The 21,133-nt window shown below is 38.3% G+C and overlaps 1 protein-coding gene and 1 long non-coding RNA gene across 8 annotated transcripts in view; both read left to right on the top strand.

Annotated features, from left to right (window-relative positions):
* LOC106727441 overlaps positions 1–1,469 on the top strand; it is a 7,237-nt gene extending 5,768 nt beyond the window's left edge. The window contains exon 3 of the long non-coding RNA XR_001363625.1: positions 1,458–1,469. This is a non-coding gene — a long non-coding RNA (uncharacterized LOC106727441). The remainder of the gene's footprint in view (positions 1–1,457) is intronic.
* The window catches only part of MNAT1 (MNAT CDK-activating kinase assembly factor 1), a 205,994-nt gene that overhangs the window by 66,522 nt on the left and 118,339 nt on the right, over positions 1–21,133 (top strand). For all 7 annotated transcript variants that reach the window (XM_005874050.2, XM_014545936.1, XM_014545937.1 and 4 more), the window contains exons 2-3: positions 6,795–6,947; positions 8,929–9,002. In XM_005874050.2, coding sequence (XP_005874112.1) covers positions 6,795–6,947; positions 8,929–9,002 — 227 coding nt within the window. The remainder of the gene's footprint in view (positions 1–6,794; positions 6,948–8,928; positions 9,003–21,133) is intronic.

Below are 21,133 nucleotides of genomic sequence, written 5' to 3'. Positions count from 1 at the left end.
GGCTGCCATCTTGGCTGGCAGTTAATTTGCATATCGCCCTGATTAGCCAATGGGAAGGGTAGCGGATGTACGGCTAATTACCATGTTTCTCTTTTATTAGATAGGATTATTGAGGTCTCTCTACGAACTTTTATTTAAGAAGATAATATCTATTAATATTTACATATTGGAAATTAAAATTGAAAAAATTTGAAAATATTTATTAGCTACCTATTACATATTAATATAAACAATACACTTTTATGAAATATAACTATATTCTTCCAAAACATATAATTGTGTGAGTAGCATTTTTATACATTTTTGCAAACCTCTTTAGTGTTTAGCTTCAGAGAAGACAGTATTGTGATATCTGCTTCTCTGGTGAACATGTTGTTATATGTCTTGGTGAAATGTATGAAGATTATCTGTAGTTAGAAAAGGGAGAAACCTGTCGATAGCCTTTTCAGATAATTGTTGATATTTGTTGGCCTACTTAGGTAAATGTATGTTTTGTTCCTTTGAATCATTGTGAAAGTAAAGAAGATGTCTTGTTTAGTGCAGGACCTGCATTTCTGGAAATTGTAGTATTAATTGAACTCCCTCAAGTTAGAGTTAATAGTTATGGTCCCTATATGATGCATTCTTGGCCTGTATCCTGGTAGTTTATTCTCTTTAAATTATCCAAAGCCCTGACTGTGTTGGTGGCTGTAGTGTGTGTTCTTTACCATTCATATATTGTTTGTCACTAGTCCCTTCCTGTAGTGTTATTTTTGAAGCTCTTCATAAAGCTGTCTAAAGGGACTTTTCTCCCATTTTCTAAATGAGCTTCACCCTGTTTCCTCAATGATATCCTTGAAGGAGAATCAAGCCTCTACCAAACATGTATCTTAACATCCAACACTATCACCTGCACACACCTTTTGGCTTTTCTTGGTCAAAACTATTCATCAGTGGCAGAGAGAATGGGTGCAGAAGAATAGAGTCCATAGAATTTAGAACATACTTCATTCAGAACAGTGAAGTAAGAACTGTCCTTGGCTTAGAGCACTTGGAATATGATATGTTAACACTCACTGATCAAGAGTGTGCAGTATAATTTGTTGGAGCTATTGCTTATTGGCTAAGAACTTACAATAATATTCAGAGTATATATTATTAAAGAGTTTCATTTTTTTTCTATATCCACCACTATATTATAAGCTATTATGCACAAAGTGGTGTTATTCTCTTTTTATATCCCTCCTGGAGTGAAGAATGTTGGTTTTGGATATATTAAGTTTCAGGCAACTTTATTTTTCAAAACAAAAAAAACACATGTCTGTTGAATATTAAAGAATTATGCAATAGGCAGTGCCTAACAGCAACTCAGGAGAGATATTTGGGCTAGCAATAGACACCACAGATTATCATTGTAGGTCATTGTATAAGTTATGAGTAAGATTAAGATTGAAGGAGAACATGTGGAATGTAAAGAGGACCATGGTCAGTTCTTACAGGTATACTAGAGGCCCGGTGCATGAAATTTGTGCATTCAGGGGGAGGGGGTTCCTCAGCCTGGCCTGTGCCCTCTCGCAGACTGGGAGCCCTTGGGGAATGTCCGACTGACGGCTTAGGCCTAAGCTGGCAGTCGGACATCCTTAGCGCTGCTGCGGAGGTGGGAGAGGCTCCCGCAACTCCTGCTGCGCTCGCCATCATGAGCCCGGCTTCTGGATAAGCAGTGCTCCCCCTGTGGGAGTGCACTGACCACCAGGGGGAAGCTCCTGCATTGAGCATCTGCCCCCTGGTGGTCAATGCACATCATAGCGACCAGTTGTTCTGCCGTTCGGTTGATTTATATAGGACTAGAGGCCCAGTGCACGAAATTCGTGCACGGGGGGGGGGGGGTCCCCTCAGCGCAGTCTGCACCCTCTCCAATCCGGGACCCCTCGGGGGATATCCGACTGTTGTCTGACTGCTGGTTTAGGCCCGATGCTGGGGATCGGGCCTAAACTGGCAGTTGGACATCCCTCTCACAATCCTGGACAGCTTGCTCCTAACCGCTCGCCTGCCTGATCACCTCTAACTGTTCCCCCTGCCAGCCTGATCAGGTACCATGTTGCTTTATCATTCTCTCTTTTTCTGCACACATACACACACTTTATTTTCTGAACACTTCAAGAATAAGTTGGAGTCATAGTTAATACTCCTTTACCACTAAATATTTCCATGTATGTTTGCTAAGAAAATTATCTCTTTGTCATAGTAGACCTCAAAATCAAGAAATCAACCTTAATATAGTATACTAGAGGCCCAGGGCACAAAATTTGTGCACGGGGGGCGGGGGGGCCTCAGCCTAGCCTGCACCCTCTCCAATTCAGGACCCCTCGGGGGATGTCTGACTGCCGGTTTAGGCCCAATCCCTGGGAGCGGGTCTAAACCGGCAGTCGGATATCCCTCTCACAATCCTGGACCGCTGGCTCCTAATCGCTCACCTGCCTGCCTGCCTGGTCGCCCCTAACTGCCTCCCCCCCCCGGCCTGATTGCCCCTCACTGCCTCTGCGTGCCGGCCTGATCACCCCTAACTGACCCCCACTGCTGGCCAGGGGTCACCCCTAACTGCCTCCCCTGCCGGCCTGGTCGCTCCTAACCACCTCTGCCTGCTGGCCTGGTTGCCCCTCACTGCCCCCCCCTGTGGTGTACTGGTCACCCCTAAGTGCCTCCACTGCCGGCCTGGTCGCTCCTAACCACCTCTGCCTGCCGCCCTGGTTGCCCCTCAGTCCCCCCCTCCCCCCGCTGGCCTGGTCGACCCACGCAGCCTGCTGTTTGGTCGACTGGTTGTTTTGGTCATCGTGGTCACTGCCTTTTACACGCAGCCTGCTGTTTGGTCGACCGGTTGTTTTGGTCGTCATGGTCACTGCCTTTTTATATATATAGATAACTTTATGCCAGTTATTGAACTCGCCCATGTTCATTGTTCTCCTCTATACTATGTGTTCCTATAATAGTTGCTGATAAATGATTATTATAATAATTAAGGCTATCTGGATTCTATGATTAATTGTTTTTAGATTCATATTATGTGTAAATAGATAAACCCTTTTTATAAGGATTACATACTTATAAAAGTTATTAAATTTAGAGTATGGAAATCATCAAAATTTTGTTTAAGATGAAGATTCAAATTGGGACCTAAATTGCTAAAATATTCTTCTCTTACCCCATTTAAACTCCCATTTGAAAGCTGGTATTACTGTTTTATGGTGAGAGGAGGGGAGAGAAAAATAAGAAAAAGAATTGCCTAATACAGTGTTCATCTTATGTGGGCCAGTATAATCTAGTTGAAAACCTATCATATTTAACAGTTTCTTCAGGAAAATATATTCTGAGTTCCAAGTAGCTAATTTGTAAGCAAACTATTGGAACAAAGTCTATTTGTAAATTGAATATTTTTTTCAATATGCAGCAGATATTATTTTTGGTGGGTTTTCCATGAATTCTTAAACACATTTCATTAATGCATGCCTGTAAGATTTTATTAATGTAATTAACTAGTGATCATTTAAATCATCTACTTCAAAATTTTCCTCATTCATTTAGGGCAAAGATTTTTTTCAAATGGTCTATTTAGTTAAGATTCCTAAAATGTTCAAAGATATGGCTTTACAGTCAGTAGTCACTGGTACAGAAAAGTTAGGCAGCTTATTTTGGGAGAAAAAATTTCCTTAGTAATATCCAGCTCCTATTCTAGAGAGTTCAGTAACTATGGATTTAAGAAATAATTTTTTTTGTGGGAATAAATTTTTAACAGAAGTTATCAGTTAGTTTTTATCTTTCAAGACCATAGGCTTCTGTTTTGAGTTGTTTCTAGAAGCCAAGGGGCTAAAGAAGAATGGAAAGTGCTGATAAAACCAGGTTAATTCAAGGAAAGTATGACATTCAGAATTTATGATTATGTTTTCCTAAGTCTGTTTATCTATTTTAATAATTATTGAAATTCTCCATGGAATATCATCATTCTTGAAGAAGCAAAAGCAAACAGGATGGTTAATAATCTCGAAAAAGGAATATAAGTAGCTAACTATTCTTTATATAAGAAATTATAGTCTAAAAATAAGTTGTTCAGAGAGAAAAGAGTAGGTCCCATTCTGGTTTTTAAAAACAAAAGAAAACCATAAAAGTATCTATGGGAATGGGTAATGACTGAGAATTTTGGCTTTTTCAGCAAATTTTTTTGTTTGCAGAATATAAGATTTTGTTTGAAAAAAATTCATGGCACTCTTTGAGGCAAAAGATTGCCCACATACTGCTGTTTTGGTTGCTCTGTTGCCAGATGAAGTGAACTAGCAATTATCAACTTTTCTCCTGCTTTTCTTTTTTTATATGATTAGTTTTTGTACCTGTAATTTGTAAATATATATTGTAAATATGTAGAAAAAGATCTGGCCACATAAACATTACATTTAACAGTAGTATGCTACCTGTGGAAGGTGAGGGGTAGAACAGAATAAAGTAGAACTTTCAGTTTTTTCTCTATGTACTTCTGTACTTGAGCTTTAAAAAAAAAGGAATTGTTTGTTCTTTTCAGCAATTAAAATTGGAAAGGGAAAAAGTGGTATAGGAAAATAAATTATTATTATTTTTAATCCTCACCTGAAGATATGTTTTTATTGATTCTAGAGAAGAGGAAGGGAGAGGGAGAGAGAGAGAAAGAAACATTGATCGGGTGCCTCCCATACGCGCTGGATCAAGGATTGAAACTTGCAACCTGGGTATGTGCCCTGATTGGAAATCGAACCTGCAACCCTTCAGTGCACCGGTCGATGCTCCAACTAACTGGGCCACACCAGCCAGGGTGGAGAATAAATTATTTTAAAAATTATTTAATACTGTTGAAATCCTTATGTTTTATGGCAGATTTTTAAACAGCGGAGATGTAGAACTAATGGTGGAAACAAAGATTGTATTATGTTTTAATATACAGTATGATCTTTAGAAATATTGAAGTGTTTTATATTACCCGTTGACTGAATTATCGATGGAAACTACTCTTTGGAGTCCTTGTAATACAGAATATTATTTGTGGCTCAATAGTTTTGAGTATTTCAGAATGCTCCTTGCATATAAGTATCTTTAGTCAGTGTAGTTATAAAGTATGCTCATTTTCATCTTCTGTAGTTGTATTTAATTTCCTTTAACCACAAAGATTAGGGGAAATGAACCCCTCTCAATTGTCCCAATCCCAAAGTGGTCTCTGTTCTCTCTCTTAGGGATTTTTTTCTATATTTTGATGGCACTATTAAGAGAGAATGATGCAAAGGTGAAATGTTAGTATTTTATTAATAACCAACTAATTAATATAATTGGTAACTTATTAATTTTATTAATAAGGATTAAAAATTCTTATTTCCCTGTTTCATTTTTCTCATTTAGCTTATTCCATAAGTCAACTAAATTTTGGGGGGAAGTCAACTTTTCCCTTACCATTAGAATTTTTCTTTTTCTCTTTGTCATATATATTTTTTGTTATGTATAGTTTATTGAGTATTTATTAACTGTCAGGCACTAGGGATAGAGAACAAGTTAGGCCAAATTCCTGCCCCAATGCAGTTTACATCCTAGTGGTGGTTACAGAAAATGAACACATAAAGGAATAATGAATTTCAGATAATGCTAAGTAAGGAGTAATGTGTGGCCCTAACATATATCTACTTGGGCACGATTACAACTTGATGACTACATTCTAAAAGATGTAAATATTTAAAAGTTATGAATCAAGGTAAATTCTTGATGTAATCTTAGTTTCCACTCTTCATCCTGAGTTCCCTGAAGCCTGCATTCTCAAGACCCAGAGGCTAAAAGAGCTGCTCTCTTCTCTGGCCAGCCTTTCCACTTTCTAGTCTGATTAAGTAGCATGGATTTGTTGGGGCAGGGCAGGAATGATTGGGTGGTACCTAGATCCATTTTCAATTTCTGAAGTTGGATTTAATTTCCTTTAACTACAAACATTAGGGGCAATCCTGTCAAGTCCCCAGGAATCTGGTACAGAGAAGTTCACCTCTTCAGTTCCTTGCTCTTCTAACTCAAGACTTCTAAGTTCTTCCCCATATTGCACTACCCAAGAGAGAGGAGAGAGGGGATGCAGGTATCTGGGAAACCAGTGTAGGCAATCACTTTGGTGGGTTTCGGGCAGCCAACTTTAACTGGTTAAAGTTTTTATAAGTAGTCACTCTTTCTAGGACTTCTTGGGCATAAGTTGTGGTAGTTTTCTCCTTTCTCTGCATATACATACAGGGGCACTCTCAGTTCTTCATCCTTTGACTTGGGGACCTCCTTCAGCTAGCACTTCTCTCTTATAATTCCCATTTGTGTAATTCAAACTTTCTTACAAGGTTGAAAGGGGAAAAAAAGCCTTAGTCTTAGTGATTGTGGCAGAGGCTTTTCTTGCCCAGGTAAAGGGAGATACTGGACTGAGAATGAAGGTGACCATAGACTACTCTTTTACATGCCTCTTTGACTCTCCCTATCCTGCTACCTCTGAATCCTCCTCGTCCCCAACTCTATTTGTTTTAATTTGTAAATTTGTTTAATTTGGTAAACCAAATTGGTATTCCTTGGAATACCTACATCTGAAAAGTAACTTCCAAATGAAAATGAACATTTTCCAAAGACTTTTTGTAAGATTTTAAGTAGCAATGACTAATTTTCCAACCCTAAAAAAGCCCACCCAAATAAACAACTCCCCCCCCACGCCAAAACATAAAAAGGAAAACTATCTACAATCTTGTACATTTGAATACTAGCTTAAAAGTTATATTGTATTTTTCTCTGAACAGGTGTGAAAGTTGTGTGGATTTACTATTTGTGAGAGGAGCTGGAAACTGTCCTGAGTGTGGCATTCCTCTTAGAAAGAGCAATTTTAGGGTACAACTCTTTGAAGATCCTACTGTTGACAAGGAGGTTGAGATTCGGAAAAAAGTGCTAAAAATGTAAGTATTATTGCTTGAATGATCCATTCCACAAAGAGGATTTTAAAAATAATTATTTCAGTAATTGATATCATTATTTCCAGATAGAAATGTGGACAGTTTGGCAAGTATAAATTTATCTATGTATTTGTTCAACAAACATTAAGTTTTTAGAGAACTCAGAAATATTAATTATCTAGCCTTTATTAGAGAAGAGTAGATCCTCTTGATTGATGGCTTCACAATTCATTTATTTGCTATTTTTACATTAATTTAGTTAACAAATACATATATTGAGTACCTACTATGTGCAAACACTGCATTATATATATTAGGCTCTAGGTATGGAATGAGTAAGACAGGTACTCTCAAAAGCATGGTAGCATAGGGTAGCATAGAGGTAGACAATTTAAAATAGGTAAATAAAAAATAGGATTATAAATTGAGATAAATGCTGTGAAGTTAATGACTGAGTGTTGATGTGGGTCAGTGATGTCATATAAGGCCTGAGGGGGTAACATTTAAGTTGAGATCTGAAGGCCATTAGAAGAAATCATATGTTAGCTATAATTTATTTTGATATATAGAATGTCCCAAAAAATATATACACACTTTGAATGATTATAAAGTCAGTGTTTATTAACATACAGTTCATTTTCAAAATTGAAAAGAATCTACATAAATGAATAATTTTTTTTGTCAATGCCTGTTTTCAAACTGATGACCGTTCTGGTTCAGGCACGGCTGATAATATGAAGCAATGAAATCACAAACATCAAGAATCATTTCCTTTGGTATTAGTGTGCTCTCAATTCATCAACTTTTGCCAGTTTTGTACTGTAAACATTATCTTTTATGTATCCCTATGAAAAAGTCTACTGGATAAATTTTCTTTGTTCAAAGCTTAGTCTAGCAGCTTCACCCATTATTTCAAATCAGTTAAATCAGAAAAGGAGTGAAAATTAAATGAGTTATCCACTATTAAAATTTGTATACATTTTTGGGGGGACACAGGCTGTCCCCCCAAAATATATACACACTGAATAATTATAAAGGCAGGGTTTGTACTTAAACTGTGTTTTCAAAGTTCCAGTAGCATTTTAGGATGAATTTTCTTTGTTGAAAGCTTTGGCTGAAAAGAAAGAAACATCAATTGAGCTATCTGCTGTTAAAGTGTGTGTACATGTTTTTGGGACACCCTGTATATTTCTGTATGTGTGTGTATACCTATATATTCTTTTTCATTTATAATTTATTTTTTACTTAATAGCTTTGATTTCATTTTATCTGTCTTGTTACAAGCTACCTTATTGTTTTGGAAGTTTAAAGAGTTAATATATATTTAATCTATTATTGTTTTATTTTATTTATTTTGGTTGAAATATTTATATACTTGAACCTTGGTCACCAGTGTTTTAGCAGCATCTTTCTAGGCACCTAACCAGTTTTTCTTAATCAATGCCCCAAGCTGCTCTTTTATTATTTGAATTACTTCTAGGAAATAGTCTCTCTTAGATTCTTGTTTCTTCTTCTTCTTATCATTAATGCCTATGGTTTTCCAATTCTTCAGAGGTATATTAAATATTTACAAAATTCCTCAGACTATAACTGTCATGAAAAATTGGACTGTATTTTTTGAATTAATTTTTAGCTTTCTGGAAATTAACAAATCTATAAGAAGTAAGCAGTATCATGATTTCCAATGATAGACTTGTTTTAAGCTCATTTTCCATTCTTTCAGGGTTCAAGTTTCTTTTTCTTTCTTGTGTAAGAAGGATTTTGTGTTATACCACTCTCTCCTGATTCTACTTCTCTGTAGTCATACAAATATACTAGTAAGAACAACATTCTTGGTCTAGTCACAAACCTGGTTACAAGAAAACAGTGTTTTATATAGTAAACAATCTTTTTCTATGTATCATGTATGAATTATGTAAGAATAAACAAACTAGTTAGATAATATTGAAAGCAAGTGATATGTTAATTTTTTTTTCTCTTATAGATACAATAAAAGAGAAGAAGACTTTCCTAGTCTAAGAGAATATAATGATTTCTTGGAAGAAGTAGAAGAAATTGGTTAGTTTTTAATGCTTATACTTTTTGTGTTCTAATGTGTGCAATTATCTTTTGGATGCCAAGGAGAACATTTCAAAACTCTAACAAGTTTTATTGTGATACCTGATGTTTACCTAATTATTCCCTGTTGCACTTAATCATGTTTGTTATGTGAAGGCATACTTAAGTAAAGGGTATATTTAAGTATTAAATATTTTGTCTTAGGAAAAATATGATGAATACCACTTTTTACCTGGGAAAGAAGGCTGTATTTGTACATATCATCTATATGTTGGTGATGTATTAGAGTAAACAAAAGGAAAGAATATTCAGATGAAAAAGAATAGTATTTCTAATAACTATGTACATGGTGACTAAAGCCATATGTTGTTTATCATTTATGCTTCTGTGATACAATAGTTTCAAAACACTTTGAAGTAGTTGACTATTGAAGTGGAATTCTTTTATTTAGTATTATTCTAGAATCAGAGGTTAAGGTAATCTTAGCGCCTTTTATTTCCATTGTGATTCGTTAAAAAGATGTTTTCATTAAAAGAAAGTATTGTTTCTGTTTTCTTAAATAAGATTTCAGAGATGTTAAAAAGTCTGTACGTAGTTGTATATCACTTAAAAATTAATGTGGAGGAACCAAGATGGTAGCATAGGTAAATGCCTGTACTTGCTGCCTCCCACAACCACATCAAAATTACAACTAAAATACAGAACAGCTATCATCCAGAACTGTGGGAAAGCTGGCTGGGTGGAAGTACTGCAACTAGAGAGGTAAAGACAGCACACTGAACTGGTAGGAGGTGTGGACGTGTGGAAGAGGCTGGTCTGGCACCCGTGTGTGCCGCTTTTTTAATTGGGAGGGAGATCGCCTCTTTGGAGGCTGCCTAGAGGAGCAAGGAGCCCCAGCCCCACACCAGACCCCCAGCCCAGGGGTTCCAGAACTGGGGAAAGAAGTCTGCAGTAAGAACTACTGACTGTGAAAACCAGTGCAGATTGGGGCTGAGTGACACACAGGCTGCTAGAGAACCAGCTGCTCCTCTTAAAAGGCCGGCACCGCGAACTGAATTTACAAGCTCCTGCTTGCTCTGAGCTCTAGTGCCAGGTGAGGCTCTGGGTGACCCAGACAGATACGGGGAGAAACTGGACTGTCTAGCATCGGGACAGGAATGTGGGGGCAGCTTTCTTCCAGATGGCGGTGCTCACAGCAGTCATTGTCCCCGTGCTGAGACCTCTCCAGTGCAGGGCTGACTGGCAGACATTTCTGTTCACTCTGCCCTGGAGATTCCCTGAGACCCCGCCCCATCCAATCTACAACCCCCTCGCCCCCCAAAGCTGTCTGCAGCGGCTTTTGCATATGAATGGCCTGTCCTTTCTCAGGCTAAAAATCTGTCAAACAAGCTGCAGCTGGGTCAGGGAGCCCCGAAGCTATCAATAAAAGGCCCAAGGCTGGCACCAGCAACAGCCTGCCTTGCTTCATAGCTGGACCTCGTCTGGGCACTTCCAAACCTGATACAAAGAGGAGGAATCTGCAGATCTCTCTGTAGCTCCTGCTGGGTGGCCCCAGGCAGTGGCTGACCTTGCATCTCCTTGGAGATCCAAGAGCCAGTGTACCCAGTGGTCAGTGTGAGACCATACCAGATTACAACTCTTTACATCCATAAGTGACACACTAAAGGGGCAGACTCAGTGAGCACCAAAGCCCCACTGAAGCAAGTCCTGCCCCATAAGGGTGTCTCCTACACAGCAGCTTTCCCTCTGTAGTTGCAGCTGGTCCCCACAGCCAATTGGCCTGGAGGTCAATTTCTCCCATTGATACCAACAGAAAGCAAGGCTCAACTACAAGACTGTGCACACAGCCCACAAAGGGGTGCACCTAGAGTGTCCACCTCAGGTGATTGGGGAGGCAGAGCTACTGGGCCCTATAGGACAACTACTACATAAGGCCACTCTGTCAACTCATAGAGACTTAGCAGCTACCCAATACATAGAAACAAACACAGGGAAGCAGCCAAAATGCGGAGACAAAGAAACAGGTCACAAATGAAAGAAATGGAAAAAGCCAACTACTGGATATAGAGTTCAAAACCACAGTTATAAGGTTACTCAAGAATCTTCTAGAAACCTCCAAGGAACTTAGTGAGACCTTCAAGGATCTTAGTGAGACTGACAAAAAAATGGAAAAGGACCAGTCAGAAATTAAGCATATACTGACTGAAATAAAGAATAATATACAGGGATTCAACAGTGGACTAGAGGATCCCAAGAATCAAGTCAATGATTTGAAATACAAGGAAGCAAAAAACACCCAATCAGCAGAGCAAAAAGAAAAAAGAATCCAAAAATATGAAGATAGTGTAAGGAGCCTCTGGGACAACTTCAAACATACCAACATTCGAATTATGGGGGTGCCAGAAGAAGAGAGAGAGCAAGATATTGAAAACCTATTAGAAGAAATAATGACAGAAAACTTCTCCTACCTGGTGAAAGAAATAGACTTACAAGTCCAGGAAGCGCAGAGAACCCCAAACAAGAGGAATCCAAAGAGGACCACACCAAGACACATCATAATTAAAATGCCAAGGGCAAAAGACAAAGAGAGAATCTTAAAAGCAGCAAGAAAAAAAAGGTTAGTTACCTACAAGGGAGTACTCATATGACCTCTCAGCTGATTTCTCAATAGAAACTATGCAGGCCAGAAGGAAGTGGCAAGAAATATTCAAAATGATGAATAGCAAGAACCTACAACCAAGATTACTCTACCCAGCAAAGCTGTCATTTAGAATTGAAGGTCAGATAAAGAGCTTCACAGACAAGAAAAAGCTAAAGGAGTTCATCACCACCAAACCAGGATTATATGAAATGCTGAAGGGTATTCTTTAAGAAGAGGAAGAAGAAGAAAAAGGTAAAGATAAAAAATGATGAACAACAAAGTGACAATAAATACATATCTATCAACAAATGAATCTAAAAATCAAATGAATAAAAAATCTGATGAACAGAATAAACTGGTGAATGGAATAGAATCAGGGGCATGGAAATGGAACAGACTGATGATTCTCAGAGGGAAGGTGGTGTGGGGGTGTGCTGGAATCGATTAGACAAAGATCTTTCAGTGGTTCTCAACCTTCTGGCCCTTTAAATACAGTTCCTCATGTTGTGACCCCCAACCATAAAATTATTTTTGTTTCTACTTCATAACTGTAATTTTGCTACTGTTATGAATCGTAATGTAAATATCTGATATGCAGGATGGTCTTAGGCGATCCCTGTGAAAGGGTCATTCGACCCCCAAAGGGTTCGCAACCCACAGGTTGAGAACCGTTGTCTTACATGCATGTATGCAGTACTTATGGACACAGACAATAGGGTGGCAAGGGCCCGGGATGGGGTGGGAACCGGGTGGTGAGGAGCTATGGGGGAAAAAAAGAGGGACATCTGTAACAATCTCAACAATAAAGATTTAAAAAAATTAATGTTTTTAAAGTTGCAATAATTATCATTATTCATTACAGGCTTAGAAATAATATAAAAAATCATGGACTGTAAAATGAGACTAAGAGAATTAAACAATCATCTTTTAAATTTTTCTCTCAAACCTGATAGCCAGGCTATACTCACTTCATTTCTTTTTCTTTCTTTTTTAAAAAAAATATATTTTATTAATTTTTTTTACAGAGAGGAAGGGAGAGGGATAGAGAGTTAGAAACATCGATGAGAGAGAAACATCAACCGGCTGCCTCCTGCACACCTCCTACTGGGGATGTGCCCGCAACCAAGGTACATGCCCTTGACCATAATCGAACCTGGGACCTTTCAGTCCGCAGGCCAATGCTCTATCCACTGAGCCAAACCAGTTAGGGCAACTTCATTTCTTATTTAAAATATGATGATAATAAAATTAATTATTCTTAAGAAGGCTTATATATGGTAAATTTTTAGAAAATTTAAATTCCTGAGGGATGGAGTATTCTAATTCCTTTAATTTCTTTTACTAACTGAGAAAAACCCAGAAAATCTTTTTATTTCCACTGTTTCTGAAACTTTTCTGAAATACCTAAGTTCATTTGTTAGTCTTAGCAAATAGTATGTACAGAACATAATTTAGGCTTTTTCTGGGATATCTTAGTGCTTTGGAACCATTGCTTTTTCATTGTAATTGTTCACTGTGCTTTGAATGTTATCTTAGCAACTATGAATATCTATGGATTTTAGCTGAAAAGATGGTGGAATTTGGAAAGCCAAGGCAAAGTAGAAAAGTTAAGATAAGACTTAGATGATAAACCAAAGAGAAATCTTTAAGAACTGGGCAAGTATGCAGATATGTAGAAATCTGGCTATATACAAAAATATTAAGTCTAGGACAAAAAGTCTGGTCAGGTAATAAAGAGAAAGGATACCATAGATGTCACAGAGCAAGTTGAATATATGGTCACAATTCCAACCAGGCAGGCAGGATAGCTAAAAGAAACTAATGGGTAAATAAGGTAGGGAAGAAGAGATCTTGATTCTGGAACAAGATTCTGGTTGAGTCATAGTTTTTTTTTTTTTAAAAAATATATATATTGCTATGAGATGAATTAGTGTGAAAATATGAACAACCTGGGGCTCATAGGTAAAATGAGGTTCATGTCCACAAGTGGGAGTGAGGATTGGCAGGCAAGAGCAAATCTGGATATTAGGACTACATAATACGCAATCCTTTCTTTACCAGAGAAGGAAACTGTGGCTCAGAGCATTTAATTTGAAAATGATTTTATTATGTGTATATTTATGAAGGACTACCTTCATTTGTAGTATGTTGAAGTTCTCTTATTCAGCAGCCTTCATGCAATTGACTCATTGGAGTAACTGACATTTCCCAGTTCTTCCATAAAATGTACTGACTGATGCCCAAAGCATAATGAATAAAGGCTGAATTCTGAAGATGTCCTCAAATACACCTCTGTACTTCTCTCACCAGTTCATATACACTTAGAGTTGGATGCATTGGCATTCAAACCTTATGCCAGTGGTACTTGTTATGGTAATTTAATTAAGTAGTTTATATAAGGTTGGGAAAAAATTGCAAAACTCCATAAGGATTCTGCTTCTCAAGTTCTTGGTCCACTTTTAGAAAAACAGAAACTGAACAATATAGACGACAGGTATGGTTTGTACAAGATATTCCAATTAAAGACTACATCTTGGCTTATGTAATTAAGTTAGAAAACCACTGTACACTTACTATATATGTTTTAAGTTTGTGTTTAGGAGTATGTATGTTTCCTTCTTTTAACAGGTCTTTAAAAATAATCAACTATTAATCATGATTATGTTGGGTAAAGAGCAGTTCTATTGTATTTGAAAATATTGATGAAGTTTGGAACCTAGTCTCAGACTTATAGTTTATTTTCTGAACTTCAGTTCAATTTTGCAAATATTAACTGTTCTATGTGAATTGCTTCACTTGCTGGGGTCATATGATTTTTTGCCTTTAGTAAATTCAGACTCTAAAGGGGGAGATAATTATGTAAACTAATGACTATAATTTAATGTGAAAGTAGTGTAAAAATTTATAAAGTGTTATGGAATACAGGTAACAGAACAATTCAGCATTTAGGAAATACAGCTATAGTTTGATCTTAAAAGATGAATAGGAGTTTATCAGGTAGAAAGGGGATGGAAGAACCTTTATAGCAAAAAACAAAGTCACGGAGATACAGGGTGTTGAGCATATTGGAGAATAAGCATGTAATCTGCTATGGGTAGCTAGAGCTGGTTGGTGAATGACTAGAAACGAGGCTTGAAAAACAGACTAGGCTGTCAGCTAAGCTGTCAGGGTAAGAATTTATTCTATGACCAATAGTGAGCCAATGGGACAGTGTTGTAGTGGTGTGGAATAATGACAGGTGCTACTCAGGCTTGGTAACCATTTTTAAAAGATCATTCCAATAATTTGGATGAGAAATCATCAGAACTTGGAGTCGATAGCAGGGATGATAGATAAAGGGGGTGTTTTAGAGATAGAATATCCAAGTGACTAATTTGACATAAGAATGAGCAGGAAGGGTGAATTAGAATAATCTGACCTTGAGCAGTTGTATGGTATTCATCAGGAAAATAAAAGCTGGAGAACAGGCAGTATTTCTTTTTGTTTCATTTTGTTGGGTGGAAAGCATAGAAATGAAGGAAAGACTAGTTTAGCCTTTTTGGGTGTGGCTCCACCATTAGTTGTGTGTTGTTCTGATTGTAGTATACATAAACTTCCTTTAAATATCTTGTTTCAATAGCTGTTTACATTGTGTTTTATTTTGCTTTCAAAGATGATTAGTTAGGCCGGCTGGTGTGGCTCTGTGGTTGAGCATGGACCCCCTCCCTCCACCTCTCATCCCCAACTAAAAGGTCACGCGGTTTGATTCCTCCTCAGGGCACTTGCTGAGCTACAGGCTTGATCCTCATTAGGGGGTATGCAGGAGGCAGCCGATCGATAATGTTTCTCTCTCATCCATGTTTCTATCTCTTTATCCCTTTCCCTTCCTCTCTCTAAAAATCACTAAAAACATATTTAGAAAAAGATGATTAGTTAGATGTTTGATATATCTGTATTGGCTATCTCTGTTAATCAAAAGTATAAAATGTTAATTTTTAATTGAATTTATTGGGGTGACATTGATTAATAAAATTATATAGGTTTCAAGTATACCATTCTATAATACATCATCTGTGTATTGTATTGTTTGTTCACCACCCAAAGTCAAGTCTCCTTTCGTCACCATTTATCCCTCCTTTACCCTTTTCTACCTCCCTTTCCTTCTGGTAATCACCATATTTAAAATGTTTATAGTAACTTCTAAGTGCCAGATTGAGCTGTGTTTATATTACTCATATAATAATTTTTATAACTCTAAGAGAGATAGACTTTTTATCCCTATTTTATATATGGAGACAAGGTAGAAAGAGCTTAAGTATTGTGCCCAAGGTCACATTGCTAGTAAATAACAGTACCAAATTTTAAACGTAAGTTTTTCTGACTCTCAGAGACCATGAAAGTGCTTGGTAGTGTTTGAGAGTAGTTAATAGTTTGAGTCTAAAACATTGGTTGCTGATTGGTGGAATAGTGGGAAATAAGAGAAAAAAAAGTATAGGTTATGGCCATATTTTGAAGGCTCTTATGTTTGAACTTGAGCTTACAAGTAGAAGGGTTTCCTTGAAGATACTTAGGCCTAGAGTGACTAATAGAGTTGTTAGTGTGGCTAAGGAATCAGTGTTTGAGGATTTATAAATGGGGGATTGGTCATTTTGTTATGTAAATTTCATTGTGAAGAAAAATGTTAAATATTAGAATTTGAATAATTGTATAAAATTACAATGTAAGGGCACACATGAAGACGAACTTTCTTATAGCATTAACAATAGGCTCTTTTCTGTGATTATGACAATCTAAGTATAAAAATTCTTATTCTTTTTGGCCCCAGGGATTATCTCAAAGGTTTGTTCTTAGTTTCATAATAAACAGATTATTCTTTTGGTTCAGGATATTGCTTATTTTGAAAGGGTGAGAAAGTCCTAAGGGCTTTAATTATAAATTTTGGATGTCAAAAAGACTTGAAAATTGTACTTAAAAAACATTAAATCTTTCAGAAAATACAATAGGTTTTTTGTTGGCTTTTAATACTTGACTAAAAGCAGGTCAACATCTGAGCTACACCAATATCCAGATAAAGGGCCAAATGATTGTATAGAAATTTATCTTCTATTTCTTTTTCTTTAAGGCTATTATACCAACCTGATTCATTGTGGCATGAATGAGACTTGTTTCATTTGAAAAGTTTTTAAAGTCCACTTTTGTGAGATTTTTGTTCTTGTTTTTAAAGGAAGAGATTTGTATTATTTACGATTCATATCTGTTATATTACTGTTAACTTTTCTTTCTAAATTAAAAAATGAAATAAACAAATTGGTTATTTTAGTTTTATTAGAATTCATCAAAGTTTTTAATAAGCATAAATGAAAGAAATGATACGTAAACTGATTTTTTATCTTTTTCTAGAGGCCTGGTGCATGCATTCGTACACGGGTGGGGTCCTTCGTGGGGTCTCTCAGCCTGGCCGGCGATCGGGGCCGATTGAGGGGGGCACAGCCGGCCCGGGGGAGGGACCGAGGGAGGTTGGCTGGCCAGAGTGGAGGGAAACCGCAGGAGGTTGGCTGGCCCGCCAAGGGGAGGGACCATGGGAGGTTGGCTGTCCGGAGGGAAGGATCACGGGAGGGGGGCCGGCCAGCTGCAGGAGATGCGCTGGCCATGGGAGGTTGGCTGTGGGAGCACACTGACCACGAGGGGGCAGCTCCTGCATTGAGTGTCTGCCCCCTGGTGGTCAGTGCGCATCATAACAACCAGTTGACCGGTCATTTGGTTGCCTAGGCTTTTATATATACACTAGAGGCCCAGTGCACGAATTCCTGCACCAGTGGGGTCCCTCGGCCTGGCCTGCGGAATTGGGCCTAAACTGGCTCTCCGACATTCCCTGAGGGGTCCCGGATTGCGAGAGGGTGCAGGCCAGGCCAACGGACCCCACGGTGCATGATCGGGGCCGGGGAGGGATGCAGGAGGTTGGCAAGCCAGGGGGGGACCATGGGAGGGCTCCCGGGGCGTGTCCGGCCCATCTTGCTCAGTCCCGATCAGCTGGACCCCAGCAGCAAGCTAACCTACTGGTCGGAGCGTAATTAAAAATAAAGCTGCTGTGAATATTTGTGTGCAGGTTTTTGTGTGAACATAGTTTTAATACCACTGGATAAATACCAAAGCGTACAATTGCAGGATTGTACTGTTTTCGCAAAGTGGCTGTGCCATTTTATATTCTCACTGCAATGAATCAGGATTCTTGTTGCTCAGCATCCTTGCCAGCAGTTATTGTTACCAGTATTTTGGATTTTGGCCATCCTAATGGGTGTGTATTGGAAGTTTTTAATTTAAGTACTGGGAGTATTAAAGATATATCAGACCTAGAATCTGCCCACAAGTAACACTGTAGATCAAATAGATGTGTACATTGAAAGTAATTATAAGTGCAATCAGAATGATTTTAGATAATGTATTTTGGGAATTTGGGGATGGAGAGATTGTACCTGCAAAGTGAATTATAAGGAAGACCTGGGGATTATATTGGGTATAGAAAAATGGGTCAGATATATCCACAATTGTTCTGGGTTTGATTGGTACTAAGAAGGGCCCTTTGATCATGGGTATGGAGGTAGGAAAGTGTTGGGCAGAGGAATAGTTGAAGTAGACTGGAAGTGGTTTTTAGGCATTGAGAGGAGCAGTACAACTAGTATTGTAGATAAGGTTCAGGCTTTGGAATCAGCATACGTTAAAATCCTGGTTCCAACATTTATTAGCTGTATACCTTGATCGTAGTTAATATCTTTATAGCTTATTTGTAAAGTGTACCTATCTTATAAGGTTATTAGGAGGATTAACATGAAGTAATTAGGTCAAATGCTGGATATAGTGCCAGTCATATGTATTTCATATATGTTTGATTGATACACACACAAAAACACATACACATATACTATAGAGTGTATTCCTCAAGCAAAATTTTGAGAAGGAAGTCACTTAAGTGGACAAATGAAGGAAAGCCACCCTGGTTGGAATTCCTGGGTCTCTCTTTCCTTTGCTTCCCCCCCCCCCCCCCTTGCTTCTTAAAGAGGCTCTGAGGAATCTGCAGAGCTCACAAAGCACAGAGGGAAAAGGAATTTGAGAGATTAAGATTAGATTTTTTCAAGGCAGTATGGATTCAGAAGCAGTGAGTGAACTTAGTGACTCATGACTGAATAACATAATCAGAACTTTATTTTAGAAGGGTTAATTGGTAGCTGATTCCATTAAAAGGAAGGACAGTTTCTTTAATAAACATTTTTTAAATAACTAGCACAGTGCTAAATATTATTTAATGAATGACACAGGATACTTTTTGATTTACTATTATCACTTGACTAGAGGCCCGGTGCATGAAATTTGTGCAGGGGGGGGGGTGTGGTCCCTCATCCCAGCCTGTGCCCTCTCACAATCCGGGACCCCTTGGGTAGGGTTCCTAGGCCTGGCCGGTGATCAGGGCCTTTTGGGGCTTTCCTTCCCCTGGCTGCCAGTAGCTTAAGGTCATTAATTAAAATGACCTTTCCTGTCCCTGTCGCTGCCACTGCTTGCCATCTGTGTGGTGCTGCTCCCTTCTTCCCTGCCACCGGTTGCCTTTCTCTGCGGGCGACAGATGTGGGGTGCAATCACTTGGTTGGCCTGGGCCTCCCTCTGCGGGGTGATTGCTGGCCAGCCCCACACACCCGCCACAGCGTTGCTGGCCGGTGGTCTGGGCCTCTCTCTTTGGGGTGATTGGTCACAGAGCGCCCCCATCGATTGCCCTGCAGAGGGTGGCCTGGGTCTCCCTCTGCGGGGCAATCGTGGGGTGATGGCAGGGCCCCCTGACCAATCGCATTGCACCTGCCTTGGCTGGCCTGGTGCCAGTGTGTGTCATAGCGTGGTCGTCCAGAAGGTCGTCCGGACAGTTGTTCTGCTGTTCAGTCGTTCAGTCGATTTGCATATTACACTTTTATTATTATAGTTTATATAGTATCTTATATTAGCACTCTAATTTCATTTGTGTAGGAGTGACTTCCTTATTAAAAGTGTTTGTCTTTGAATACAGGAAGTGTGCTCACAATGTTTGGAATCTAATAGATAATAATTAAATTATTTTCTCCTTTCCTTCTTTCTCTTATTTCTGGATGATACAGAGATTATATTAAATATGATCATTGACTGCAAGATGAAGTAAAAAGTAATGAATGCTATGTATGTGTGTGTAATCATGTACAGTAGAAAGTTTTTATATGAGCTGTAAATAATGTTTTCAACATTTATGAGAGATGGAAGTTGTTTCTCATTAGGGGGATCAGGGAGAACTTCATGGAAAAGTATTTGGGTAGACCTTTAAATATTGAGTATATTTTCAGTAGTAAGGAAGGGTGATCAGGTATTCTAGGCATAATGGTGTGATCAAAGGAATTGGAACAGGAAGTGTTGGGACATTTGGGAAATGTAGAGCTTTCTAGTTTCAAGAGAGGTCTTTATGAAGGGGAGATAAAAGAGTAGTTATCGCCAGATTGTTAGTTTAGGTTATAGCCAGTAGTTGTAGCCAGACGTGTTCTGAATTCTAATTTTTTTTTTTTCCTAGTAAAATAAGGGATGGCAGAGGATGGTAGAGGTGGGAGGTGATATGAGTATGTCTCAGAAATATTAGTGTGGCAGAATTGTATATTATGGATGGGATTAGGATATAGGGTAAGATGCAAAGATCCTGGAGAAAGGAAGTTAGAGATTATTATAAATTATTCAAGGAGAAATTAGATCCTAGTTTGGTCATTTGTCAGAGTACTTTGAGAATAGGGCAATTTTAAAGAGACTTTGATGGTAGAATCTGTAGGATTTGGCAACTGTTGCTTGTAGAATGCAAAGGAGAATGGATTAGTTTAATGAAGTGTTAAGTTTTGCCGTTTTAGCTTGATAGCCCCATCATTAACAGATAAAGAATTTACAAGAAGGAACAAATTTGGAGGTAATTATGTGTTTGGTTTTCTAAAATGTACTTTGAGTTAGTGTCAATAATTCCTGGCATTTATTTGTTTGAAACTGGGAAGTGATGAGATTGCCCAAGGAACATAGAGGGAGGAAAGAGTGCAAAAACCAGAATCATACAGATTAGAGACCAAGAAGAGCCAGAGATGAAAACATAAATGAGTACTTTGAGTAGTAGTAGGAAGATTAGAAGAATATATTAGCAACTTAATCAAGAGAATGAAGTGCCTGAGGGAAAAAAAGTGATCAAATTATTAAGTAGGCATAGATGTTGAGGATGGTGGAGGTTGTGATTTGATGGGTTAGTGGATGGTCTGTTAAGTACAGGGAGTATGTTGTGAGTGGTTGGAAAAGGTCAACGGATCACAGTTGCCTTTGTGAAGGCCAATGCTAGTTTGGAGCCACCTTTTCTGTTTTGTGTTGGTGTCAAAATATGATTTATGGAGAATGCCCTACATTGCATCCTAGCTAGATTCCCTGGTTTACCACAATTATTACTTTTTTACTTTGTGTTAAAAAAGGTGGAAAGGTAGCC

Source organism: Myotis brandtii, unplaced genomic scaffold (assembly GCF_000412655.1).
Source record: "Myotis brandtii unplaced genomic scaffold, ASM41265v1 scaffold423, whole genome shotgun sequence".
Lineage (NCBI taxonomy): Eukaryota > Metazoa > Chordata > Mammalia > Chiroptera > Vespertilionidae > Myotis > Myotis brandtii.
Note: the sequence above shows the minus strand (reverse complement) of the source record. Positions and strands in the feature narration are given on the sequence as shown.